Source organism: Chiloscyllium plagiosum, chromosome 3 (assembly GCF_004010195.1).
Source record: "Chiloscyllium plagiosum isolate BGI_BamShark_2017 chromosome 3, ASM401019v2, whole genome shotgun sequence".
Classification (NCBI taxonomy): Eukaryota; Metazoa; Chordata; class Chondrichthyes; order Orectolobiformes; family Hemiscylliidae; genus Chiloscyllium; species Chiloscyllium plagiosum.
Genome location: NC_057712.1, coordinates 122,974,492 through 122,986,796, shown reverse-complemented (window position 1 = coordinate 122,986,796; position 12,305 = coordinate 122,974,492). Strand labels below are relative to the sequence as shown.

The following is a 12,305-nucleotide window of genomic DNA, read 5'->3' as shown; positions in this document are numbered from 1 at the left end:
CAATCCAAAGATGTGCAGGTCAAGTGAATTGGCCATGCTAAATTACCCATAGTGTTAGGTGCATTAGTCAGAGGGAAATGGGTCTGGGTGGATTACTCCTTGGAGGGTCGGTGTGGACTTGTTGGGCTGAAGGGCCTGTTTCCTCGCTGTAGGGAACCTAATCTTACCACCACCTTCTCCAGGATTATTAGTTAAAGGGCAATCAATGATGATGTGATTGTGATGTTCATATCTCAACAACAAATTAAATTAAGGTCCTTTATACTCATTTCTTACTATCACACCCTTTAATGTATTTATCCAATGAACCACAGTCATCTTGGCTCTGAAACCAAAGACTTTCCTTTGGTTAGATTTAGGATGTTTTGAACTGTGCTGTTTTCAAATGGAAAATTCTAACATGTTACAGTCGCACTTCCGTAAAGGTTCTTTAACAACAGGATTATTAATTATCCCTTTCTCACTGCATAGTTCAGAGATCTAAAATAGCTTGTTCCTGAGGTTGTTCCTCAACATACTGTTCTAGCAAAGCATTTCAAATATATTCTGGGAGTTCATCCTCCAAGGCATTGATTATGTTTATCCAGTCTACATGTAGATTGAAGTTGCCAATGAGTCCTGTATTACTCTTGCTACATGCTCCATTAATGAGTTTTGAGATGATTTGTAGCTCAGGTTGAGGTCCTGGATGTAGGTTTGCTCGCTGAACTGGAAGGTTCGTTTTCAGATGTTTCATCTCCATATTAGGTAACATCTTCAGTGAGCCTCCGAATGAAGCACTGGTGGTGTAGACCACTTTCTACTTATATGTTTGTGTTTCCTTGGATTGGTGATGTCATTTCCTGTGGTGATATCATTTCCTATGGTGATGTCATGTCCTGTTCTTTTTCTCAGGGGGTGGTGAATGGGATCCAAGTCAATGTGCTTGTTGATAGAGTTCCGGTTGGAATGCCATGCTTCTAGGAATTCTCGTGCGTGTCTCTGTTTGGCTTGTCCTAGGATGGATGTGTTGTCCCAGTCGAAGTGATGTCCTTTCTCATCCTTATGTAAGAATACTAGTGAGAGTGGGTCATGACATTTTGTGGCTAGTTGATGTTCATATATCCTGGTGGCTAGTTTTCTGCCTTTTTGTCCAATGTAGTGTTTGTTACAGTTTTTGTGAGTTATCTTGTAGATGACATTAGTTTGCTTGTTGTCTGTATAGGGTCTTTCAAGTTCGTTAGCTGCTATTTTAGGGACTTGGTGGGTTTGTGGGCTACCATGATGCCAAGAGGTCTGAGTAGACTAGCAGTCATTTCCTGTTCACATCCATCAACATCAACCTGGCCTAGGAAAACCTTCAGACTGTTGTTTGTTCCAGCAGTGGCTAGCACTGCTGCCTCACAGCGCCAGCGACCTGGGTTTGATTATCCCCTCGGGCGACTGTGTGTATAGAGTTTGCACATTCTCTCCGTGTCTGCGTGGGTTTCCTCTGGGTGCTCCTGTTTTCTTTCACAGTCCAAACATGTGCAGGTGAGGTGGATCGGCCACGCTAAATTGCTCCATAGTGTCCAGAGATGTGCAGGCTCAGTGGGTCAGACATGGGAAATGCAGGGTTACAGGGGTAGGGTGTGGGCTGGTTCAGGGAGGCATGCTCTTTGGACAGATGGTGTGGCCTCAATGGGCCTAATGGCTTGCTTCCATGCTGTGGGGATTCTATGATTCTAAGTCATCCACCTTGTTGTGAATGCTATATGCAGTCAGGTAGAGTGCACTTAACGCTGCCCTTTACACAATATTATGTAATTGATCTTATAATTCAGTCCTCTGACATTCTGTCAGGACTTGTCAGTTTCTGTTAGTCCTTGAGTGTTACAAATGAATTCAGTTGTCAGGAGTGGTCACACCAGAATGCTACGCAGATTCAGGGTGCTGGCGTCAGAGTTGTACTTTAGCAATCTATATATACATCAACATACATTTTAATGTGTTTGCAGCTGCTGCTCTGTAATGATTGTAATTGGTCCACTTCGGAATCTGCTAACACAGTCAAGTGCAGCAGGTCAGGCAGCATCCAAGGAGCAGGAGAATCGACATTTCGGGCATGAGCCCTTCTTCAGGAATCATGCCCGAAATGGCGATTCTCCTGCTCCTTGGATGCTGCCTGGCCTGCTGCGCTTTTCCAGCAACACATTTTCAGCTCTGATCTCCAGCATCTGCAGTCCTCACTTTCTCCTAACGCTGTCAGGTCTCTAACAATTTTTTCTGTTCCTACTGTCCCATGTTTCTCTCCAAAATAGAGTCATCTAGGTCTATATCACAGACAAAATGCCATTCGGCCCATCAAGTCTGCGGCAGTCAAAAACAACTACCTAACTAATCTAATCCCATTTTCCAGAACTTGGCCCATAGCCTGGTATGCATTAGCTTCACAAATGTACATCTTCAATATTATGAGGGTTTCTGTCTCTATCAGATTCCCACCACACTCTGGGTGAAAAAACAATTCTTGACATCCGCTCCAAACCTCTGACCACATTCCTTAAATGCCCCTTAACTTAGGTTACACAAAAATAGGTGGAAAGGCAGATTACAAGAGGGACAGAAATAGTTTACAGAGAGACATTGATAAGCTAAGGAAATGGTTGATAAGTTGGCAAATGGAGGATAATGTGGGAAAATGTGAAGTCATTTTTTTCAGAATGGAGAACAAAAGAACAGAGTATTATTTAAATGGAGAAAAGCTGCAGTCAGATTAACACAAAAGACTTGCTGGCACTTGTCCACAAAACACAGGAAACTATTGCAGCAGGTAATCAAGAAGGTTAAAGGAATGTTGGCCTTTATTTCAAGGGAGTTGGAGAATAAGAGTAAGGAAGTCTTACTGCAACACCACAAGGTGCTGGTGAGACCACATCTAGAATATTGTGAACTGTTTGATTCCATTATTTAAGAAAAGATATCATTTCATTGCATGTAGTTGACAGAAGGTTCACTAGGATGATTTCATGTATGGACAGATTGACTTATGAGCAAAGGTTGGGACTCTACTCACTGGAGTTGTGAAGAATGAGAGGTGATCTCAATGAAATATATAAGATTCTTAAGGGGCTTGACAGGCTAAATGCTGAGAGGATGCTTGCCCTCATGGAATAGTCTAGGACCTGAGGACACAATCTCAGAATAAAGACCATTTAAGACTGAGGTGAGGAGGAATTTCATCTCTATAAGGATTGCGAGTCTTTGGAATCCCTTGCCACAGAGAGCTGGAGGGATAGACTCCTTGTGTACATTGAAGGCTGAGACAGATAGATTCTTGATCAATCGGGGAATCAAAGGTTTTGAGGAGATAACAAAGAAGTGGATGTGAGGAATGTCAGTTTAGCCATAAGCCTATTGAATGGGCAGGCATACCCAAGGGGCTGAATAGCCTATTCTTGTTCCTATTTTTATGGTACTATGGAATGTCATACCTGAAGTGTACCACAGGGGAACTTCCGATAGCAACACTTCAAATTGAGAGATGCCATTCAAAAAACTGTGCCAGGGTCGGAGGGTTTGAGCTTTCAGGAGAGGCTGAATAGACTGGGACTGTTTTCCCTGGAATGTCGGAGACTGAGGGGTGACCTTATAAAGATTTATAAAATCATGAGGTAGGGTAAATAGACAAAGTCTTTTCCCTGGGTTGGGGATGGCCAGAACTAGAGGGCATAGGTTTAGGATGAGAGGAAAAAGATTTAAAAGAGAACTAATGGGCAACGTTTTCATGCAGAGGGTGACGTGTATGGAATGAGCTGCCACAGGAAGTGGTCGAGGCTGGTACAATTACAACACTTAAAAGGTATCTGGATTGGTATATGAACAGAAAGGGTTTAGAGAGATATGGACCAAGTGCTGGCCTATAGGACTAGGTTAGTTTAGGATATCTGGTCAGCATGGGCAAGTTGGACCGAAGGGTCTGTTTCCGTGCTGTACATCCCAATGACTCTATGACCTCCTGTGGGTTGTGCCCCAATGTGGACATGATGATAGTTGAAAGAAAGATTGTCCGAGCCAAAGACATGTTCCTGTTTAACCCTTCCAGAAATACATAACAAAGAGAGTTATAAACCAAATGCAACCTGTGGTCTGAGGGGTGCTAGCATGCTGGAGTGTGAAATCATACTAGTATGCTGCCATGTGTTTTGAGTTACACTGTACTTACTCCCACTTGACACCCTTGTACGTTTGCGTAAAAAGAATTAAAGTGTCTCTCTGATTGTTGAAAAGATGCCAAACCACAATATCACTGTTGAAAGAAGTCAGACAAACACTTTTCAGCTAAATTCTTTTCCTGAGATTGCAGGATTGACGTATGAAGAGAGGCCAGATTGGTTAGGACTGTATTCACGGGAGTTTAGAAATCATATCATTTAGGAATCTATAAAATTCTAACAGGGCTAGACAGGGTAAATGTAGAGTCTAGATTAGAGTGGTGCTGGAAAAGCACAGCAGGTCAGGCAGCATCCGAGGAGCAGGAAAATTGACGTTTCGGGAAAAGCCCTTCATCAGGCTTTTGCCCGACACGTCGACTCTCCTGCTCCTCGGTTGCTGCCTGACCTGCTGTGCTTTTCCAGCACCACTCTAAACCAGACTCTGATCCTCACTGCAGTCCTCACTTTCGCCCAGGGTGAATACAGGATGACTGGGGAATCTCCAACCGGGTATCACAGTGTAAGGAAATGGGGTAGGCCATTAAAGAGTGAAATGTGGACACATTTTATCACCCAGAGCCTGTGGAATTCTCTTCTGCAGAAACATTGGAGCCAAAGCATTGAACATTTACAATGAGGAGCTAAATATAGTTCTTCGGTCTAAAGGGATCTGAGGGAGAAAGTGGGAACAGGGTATTGGGCTGGCGGATGATCAGCGATGATTATATGGAATGGCAGAGCAGGTTCAAAGGATTGAATTGCCTCCTCCAGCTCCTGTTTTCTGTGTTTATATCAAGCTACAGACTCTGGCCTCGCCAGATAACTAGTCAACTGCTGAAGTCAGCCCTTGCCTTAGTCCTGAAGAAGGGCTTATGCCCGAAACGTCGATTCTCCTGTTCCTTTGATGCTGCCTGTCCTGCTGCGCTTTTCCAGCAACACATTTTTAAGCCCTTGCCTTGTCACCCTAACATCCTTAAGGTTTCATGAGCTATTCGCCAAGAATAGGCCAAAGACCGGTTCCCACATTCTTTTATTGCTTCTACGTTTTGGAATCGCCCCTTATTTCTAATCTGTGTGCGTGCAGGTCTCATTTCATTATCTTTTCTCATTATTACTAGCTAATAAAATCACTCTTTCTTGAAAACAACAATGCCAGGTTAAATTGGCTCATTTTAAAACATAAACGAAGCACTTGGGCTGGGAAAAGGTTTGCACGATGGAAGGTTTTCTTTATGAATTAACCCCAACCAAGAGTCATCCCTCCTGACCTGGAATATAATACACTGAGTCGGTACACCCAGCGAACAGACATAACAGAATCCAAATAAGTCAAAACGTACATGCACTATGCTTCACATGCAGTAATTTCTTGGAGCAATTAGCCAGAACTTGGGGAAAGTCAAGAAATATCAAGGTAAATTCATGTCCCTGTGCCAAACCTTTCAAATATAGATGGTGGAATTTTTTTGTTTATCAGTTTACCAGCAGTCAAAGATGCATTGGCTACAATGTTTGGCTTAGCACAAAAAAGTTCTTCAGTTTGGAGGTCATTAAAAACTCTGCTGTCCTTATCATAAGTCACACCGAGGCCCATTCCTCCCCCAGCCCTATGCTTCCTGATGCACTCTGATTCCTGCTTAAAAAAAAGTCTTGATTTTAAAATTCTCCTCCTAGTTCTCAAATCCCTCCACAGCCTCAAACTTTTCCTGTCTCTGTAACCTCCTCCATCCTCACAGCCCTGTGCATTCTCTAATTCCGACTTCCTCAGCACTCCAGTTTTAATTGCTTCACCTTCAGCAGCCGGGCCTTCAGTTGCCAAGGTGACAAGCTCTGCACTTCCCACTCCATTCCACTCTAACTCACTTTCCTCTTTTAAAACACCAAATTGTTGAGGTTATTTGACGTAATAGCTCCTTAAAGGGGATAGGCAGTGTATTTTGCTCTGTAAATCTCCTGCAATGTTTTGTGAATGCTAGAGGCGCTAAGCAAATGAACTGTTGTTATTGGTATTGATTTAAAATCATAGAACCCCTACAGTGCAGAGAAAGGCCATTGAGTATCCCACTCAGACCCATTCCCCTACCATATTACTCTACGTTTCCCCTGATTAATCCACCGAGACTACATATCCCTGAACACAATGGAAAATTTAGCATGGTCAATCCACCTAACCTGCACATCTTTAGACTGTGAGAGGAAATCGGAGCACCCGGAAGAAACCCACGCAGACATGGAGAGAGCATGCAAACTCCACACTGACAGTCCCCCTAGTCTGGAATTGAACCTGGGTCCCTGGCACTGTGAGGCAGCAGTGCTAGCCACTGAGCCACTGTGCCACCCTGCAGAGAACGTCTACAGAAAGGGGTCCTTCAGCCCATCTTGTACATGCCAGCCATCAAACACCCATCTGTTTCAATGTCATTAGCCAGCATTTGGCCTGTAGCTTGGGATGTTAGTGTTTTCGAGTGTTTAATAGACACAGAGATACACCTGAACGACCCATGCCAGCACTTATGGTGTACCTACTTTAATAAAACTAAGCAAGTCAGTGCGATCTATTACTTTGAAATAAAACCCCACAGAAATGCTAGAAATCCGAAACAAAAGCCGAGAATGCTGGAGACTCAGCAGGTCTGGCAGCATCTGTGGAGAGAGAAACAGAGTTAATGGTTCGGATCCAGAGACCCTATTCCAGAACTTGAATTTGTTCTGGAAAACATCGAAATTCATCGAAAATAAATCATCGAAATTCATCGAAATTAAATCAAAATTGAAATTAGTTTTATGAAAATAATCTGAATCGATGAAATCAAATTTAAAATTAACTTATAAAATTGATGAAATTAACTTTAAAACAAATTATAAAATTGATCTAAATTAAATTTAACATTAATTAAGTTGATTTAAATTATATTAATTTTTTTCTCTTTCTTGCACTGATCCAGCATCCATTTTGGTGCCCTAACACTGGTTATGGTCTGAATGTTTGCCACTTGCTTACCTGTAGACTAACACTTCGTCGGACGAGCTGTTGTACTGAAGCTGGTACATCTTGACCTTGGGTGCGGAGTGGCCCACTGACCACTTGACCAGTGCCGTGCTGGCTGTCACCTGGGACACCGTGACCTTTTTCTCAGGCGCAGCCTTGCCCTCGCCCCGGTGCGACCTGGTGGAGCCGGTGATGTCGGAGAGCCGGGAATCGGGCAGCAGGCTCCTCCCGGTGCCGTTGCTGAGGTGAGGGAGCTGCACGATGGAGAGCTCGACCGACGCAGTGGCCTCTCCGGCCGCATTGGCCGCGATGCAGGTGAAGGTGCCGTAGTCCTGCGAGGTGGTGATCAGGATGTCCAGGGTGCCGTTCTCGTAGATGACGGTCCTGGAGGAGTTGGCGAGGATCCGGTCATCCGGCGCCACCCAGTGGATGACCGGCCTGGGGTCCCCGATAGCTTTGCAGCGCAGTGTGGCCGTCTGCCCCTCCAGCACCAGCACCTTCAGGCTGTGCTGGGTGATGAGAGGCTGCTCGCACACAAACTCCTCCTCCGAGATGTACCAGAAGTAGCGCCCCTTGAGGTGAGCCGGGGAGGCGCAGGTCTCCATGTCGTCCTCCCGGCTCAGCCGCCGCAGCCAGAGCAGCTCGCAGTTGCAATGGAGCGGGTTCCCGCCCAGGGTGAGGGTCAGTGGTGGGAAGTAGGGGGTGGTGGACATGAGCAGCATCTCAGACCTGGCAAAGATGGGGTCAGGGTGGAGCTTCTGCAGCCTGTTGGAGATGAGGTCCAGCCGGGCCAGCTTCTGCAGCTCCGTGAATGTTCCCTCAGGGATGTAGTCAATCAGGTTGTGGTCCAGGCTGAGGGTGTGCAGGTTGGTCATCTTGCTCAGCGCTTCCCAGGGCAGCCTCACCAGGTTGTTGTAGGAGAAGTCCAAGTCCTCCAGCGTCATCAGGAAATCGTCGAGCGCCCCCTCCGCCACCCAGTGGAGCTGGTTGTTGTTCAAGCTCAAATGCTGCAAGTTCAACAGGCCCCGGAACACGTTGCCTCCGATCTCCGTCAACCTGTTGGCGTCCAGGTGCAAGGATCGAAGGCTTTCCAGGTCGACGAACGAATAGGGCTGGATGTAGTCGATGGTATTCCGGGACAAAGTCAGATCAACAAGGCCACTCATATTGGCAAAGTCCTGCCGGCTCACAGAAAAGATGAAGTTGCCCCCCAGCCGGAGCTCAACGGTTCTCCGATCGATGTTTGGTGGGACAAACAGAAGACCCTTGGAGGGACACAGAGTGCCCAGCGACTCTGACAAGTTTTGACACACGCAGTATTTGGGACAAGCATAGACTGCCATCGCCATTCCAATCACCAGCAGGCTCCAGAGCAGCTTTTCCATTGTAGATCATGTAGAGGTACCTGAAACAGAGGCAGACAGTGAGAGGATTCTGGCCAAAACGCAGAGCTACTGTAGTGACCCCGACAACAGGAGCTGTCAGAGGCCGAGGGGTGACCTTACAGAGATTTATAACATCATGTAAGTCATGGGTAGGGTGAATAGCCAAATTCCAGGATGAGGGAGTCCAAAACTAGAGGGCATAGGTTTAAGGTGAGAGGGGAAAGATTTGAAAGTACCTAATGGGTATCTTCTTCATGTGTGTGTGGAATGAGCTGCCAGAGGAAGGGGTTATGTCTGAAACATTGACTCTCCTGCTCCTCGGATGCTGCCTGACCAGCTGTGTTTTTCCAGTGCCACACGTTTTGACTCTGATCGCCAGTGTCTGAAGTCCTCACTTTTTCCTTTCTGCCAGAGGAAGTGCTAGAGGCTGGTACAATTACCACACTTAAAAGGCATTTGGCTAGGTATATGAATAGGAAGGGCTTATGGGTCAAATGTTGGCAAAAAGGACTAGGTCAGAATGGGTTGTCTGGATGGTGAGTTGGTCTGAAGAGTCTGTTTCCAAATGACTTAATGAATCGAAAAATGCAGCATCCACTTATTTTCAGTATTCAACTTCTCTCCATCCCTCTCTCCCCACCACATAAACTTTACTGCTTTTCTCTTTTTTAATACAAATTATCATCACTGTCTTTTTTTGTAAAAAAACAGAATTCACGGAATATGGCTATCACTGGCCTGGGCAGAATTTATTTTCAAGTCAACAGTGTTGTTGTGGGTCTGAAGTCATGTGGAAACAAGAGCAGTGATTCCTTCTCTAAAGGAAATTCTGTGAGCCAGTGTAGGTTTTCCATGACAGTGGTCATCATTCAACTCTTAATTTTGTTTTGTTTTAAGAGTTAGTAGGATTTGAACATGGGTCTGCAGAACATTACCTGTGTTGCTGGGTTTGTACTGAAAACAACAAATGCTGGAGATCACAGTGGCTTAGACAGCATCCATGGAGAGAGAGCAAGGTGACATTTCGTGTCTGAATGACTCTGAAGTGAAGTGTGCTGGGGCCAGCATTTATGCGATAGTGGGGGAGGGAGCGGTGTGGGGATGGAGGGCTGTGGGGTTGCTGGGGGTGAAAGGATGTTGCTAGTTCAGATTAAGTGATCGGAATGTGAGAAGGGCAGTACAATGGTTTGTCTAACTGCCAGACTGGAAAGGACAGACTGTCCCACTGGGGTGGGGGAGAGGGGACAGAGGACATGGTGACAGAGAATATAACAAGTAAAGCTAAAAGGGAAGGAATGGGTTGACCATTAGAAGGTGTTGAATTCAATATTGAACCCAGAAGGTTGTATGTTGCCTGGTCTGAAGATGAGATGTGGTTCTCCACTTCGTGCTGTGATTCACTGGAACACTGCAGCACGCTGAGGACAGACATGTGGCCATGTGAAACTGACTGGCTACGGTAAGGTCGGGATCATGCTCACGCATGGACTGGAGGTATGCTGCAAAGCAGCCACCCAGCATGCATGTGGTTTCTCAACGTAGAGTAGGCCACGTTGGCTGCAGCAAATACAAAACACAAGATTGGAGGAGGTACAGGTGAAATGTTGCTTCACCTGGAAAGAGTATTTAGGCCCTTGGATGGTGAGCAGAAATGAGGGGAAGGGGCAGGTATTGCACCTTCTGCAGATACAATGGAAGGTGTCCTGGAAAGGGAAGTGGTGTTGGTAGCTGAAGAATGGGCTAGGATGTTCCAGAGGGAACGATCCCTGTGAAATGCAGACAGTGGGAGTGAGGGGAAGATGTGTTTGGTGGTGCCTTTCTGCTGGTGTTGTCTGAAATGTTGGAGAATGGCCCTTTGAATGTGATGTGGCTGGTGAGATGAAAAGTGAGGACAAGGGAGACTGTTGTGAGTGATGGGAGGGGCAAGGGCAGAACCCGAGTGATAGGTTGGATGTGGCTAAAGGCCCTGTCAACCACAGTGGGCGGGAAACCATGATTATGGAAGAAGGAAGCCATGTTAGCAACGCTGTTTTGGAAGCTGGCATCATCCGAACAGAGACAAAATTTTGAAGGAACTGGGAGAAAGGATGGGAATCCTTGTGGGGTGTGACGAGCTGTAGTGAAGGTAGCTATTGGAGTCAGTGGTTTTATAGTCAAAATATTAGCTTGCTCTCTGTCCACAGATGCTGCCTGACCCTCTGTGATCTCCAGCATTTTCAATACAGATTTCAGCACCTGCAGTAATTTGCTCCTCCCTTGTGTTTAATTGTTGGATTTCTAGTCTAGTGACAATACCATTAGGTCATTGTCTCCCTCTTGCCCTGATCTTTCTCAGCTTTGGGCACACTATCACCTTCTTCCTTGTCTCCCTCTGTTGCATTGCCCTCTATTTTAAAATGAAGATTCTTCATATGTTCAGCCATCACCTCTGGTTGCAGATAATTCCCTGCAAGCTACATCAAGTTGGTTAACTCAGTTGGCCAATTCAAAATGCAGGGAGATACCTGCAAGGCAGGTTTAATTACCTTCCCGGCTGGAGTTACCATGGGGGTCCTGCCTTCTCTACCTTGCTATTTGCCTGAGGTGTAGTGACTATCAGATTAAACTCACTGTCAGTCAGCTGTCTCTAATGAGACTCTGGCAACTTCTAAATCGTATGTTCCTAAATATCCCACCGTTCAAATATGGAATCCTGCCAATAGTAAATAAAAGATTATCAGATGGCTATGTGGTGTATCCCATGTGCAGTTACTAGCAGTCACAGATACCTATGAACAGGGATCTGTCCTCCGCATATAACAGGACCTTGTCCAGATCATTTTGTTCAAGTTGAGAAAAAAAACCCATGGGGAACAATATTTCTCTCATATTTTCCATGGCAATGCCTTGAGTAATCAGATTTGACTTAACAAACAATTAAAACTCTTTTATCATGCAGTCTGAACCATTGCTGCGATATACTGTGGTAGTGTCCTTAGCTCTGAAACAGGAGGTCTGGACTCAAATTTGATTTATTCCAGGGGTTCCATTAGATTAGATTAGATTCCATTAGATTCCCTACAGTGTGGATACAGGCCCTTCGGCCCAACCAGTTCACACCAACCCTCCGAAGAGTAACCCACGCAGACCCATTTCCCTCTGACTAATGCACCTAGCACAATGGGAAATTTAGTGTGGCCAATATCACCTGACCTGCACATCGTTGGACTTGTGTAATAACATTTCTGTAACAGGTTAATTAGAAAATGTCTAAATAGTTATTTTACAGAAAATAATTTGTTCTCTTTGGAATTTGTCATTCTCGCATTGTCCTTTGGAATAAATGACACTTCATCTGAAGAAGGAGCAATAGACAATAGAACCATAGGTGCAGGAGTAGGCCATTCTGCCCTTCGAGCCTGCACCACCATTCAATATGATCATGGCTGATCATCCTTAATCAGTATGCTGTTCCTGCCTTATTTCAATAACCCTTGATTCCACTATCGTTGAGAGCTCTATTTAACTCTTTCTTAAATGAATCCAGAGACTGGGCCTCCACTGCCCTCTGAGGCAGAGAATTCCGCACAGCCACCACTCTCTGGGTCAAGAAGTTTCTCCTCATCTCTGTCCTAAATAGTCTACCCCGTATTTTTAAGCTGTGTCCTCTGGTTCGGCACTCACCCATCAGCAGAAACATGTTTCCTGCCTCCAGAGTGTCCAATCCTTTAATAATCTTACATGTCTCAGTCAGATCCCCCCTCAGTCTTTCAGCATAAG

At 45.4% G+C, this 12,305-nt stretch overlaps 1 protein-coding gene across 3 annotated transcripts in view; it reads right to left on the bottom strand.

Annotated features, from left to right (window-relative positions):
* Positions 1 to 12,305, bottom strand: part of LOC122548503 (leucine-rich repeat and fibronectin type-III domain-containing protein 2) — a 186,116-nt gene that overhangs the window by 31,130 nt on the left and 142,681 nt on the right. For all 3 annotated transcript variants that reach the window (XR_006311252.1, XR_006311253.1, XM_043687243.1), the window contains exon 2: positions 7,174 to 8,566. Coding sequence is in view for 1 of the 3 variants with exons in the window: in XM_043687243.1 (XP_043543178.1) it covers positions 7,174 to 8,546 (1,373 nt within the window). In the remaining 2 variants the exon portion in view is untranslated. The remainder of the gene's footprint in view (positions 1 to 7,173; positions 8,567 to 12,305) is intronic.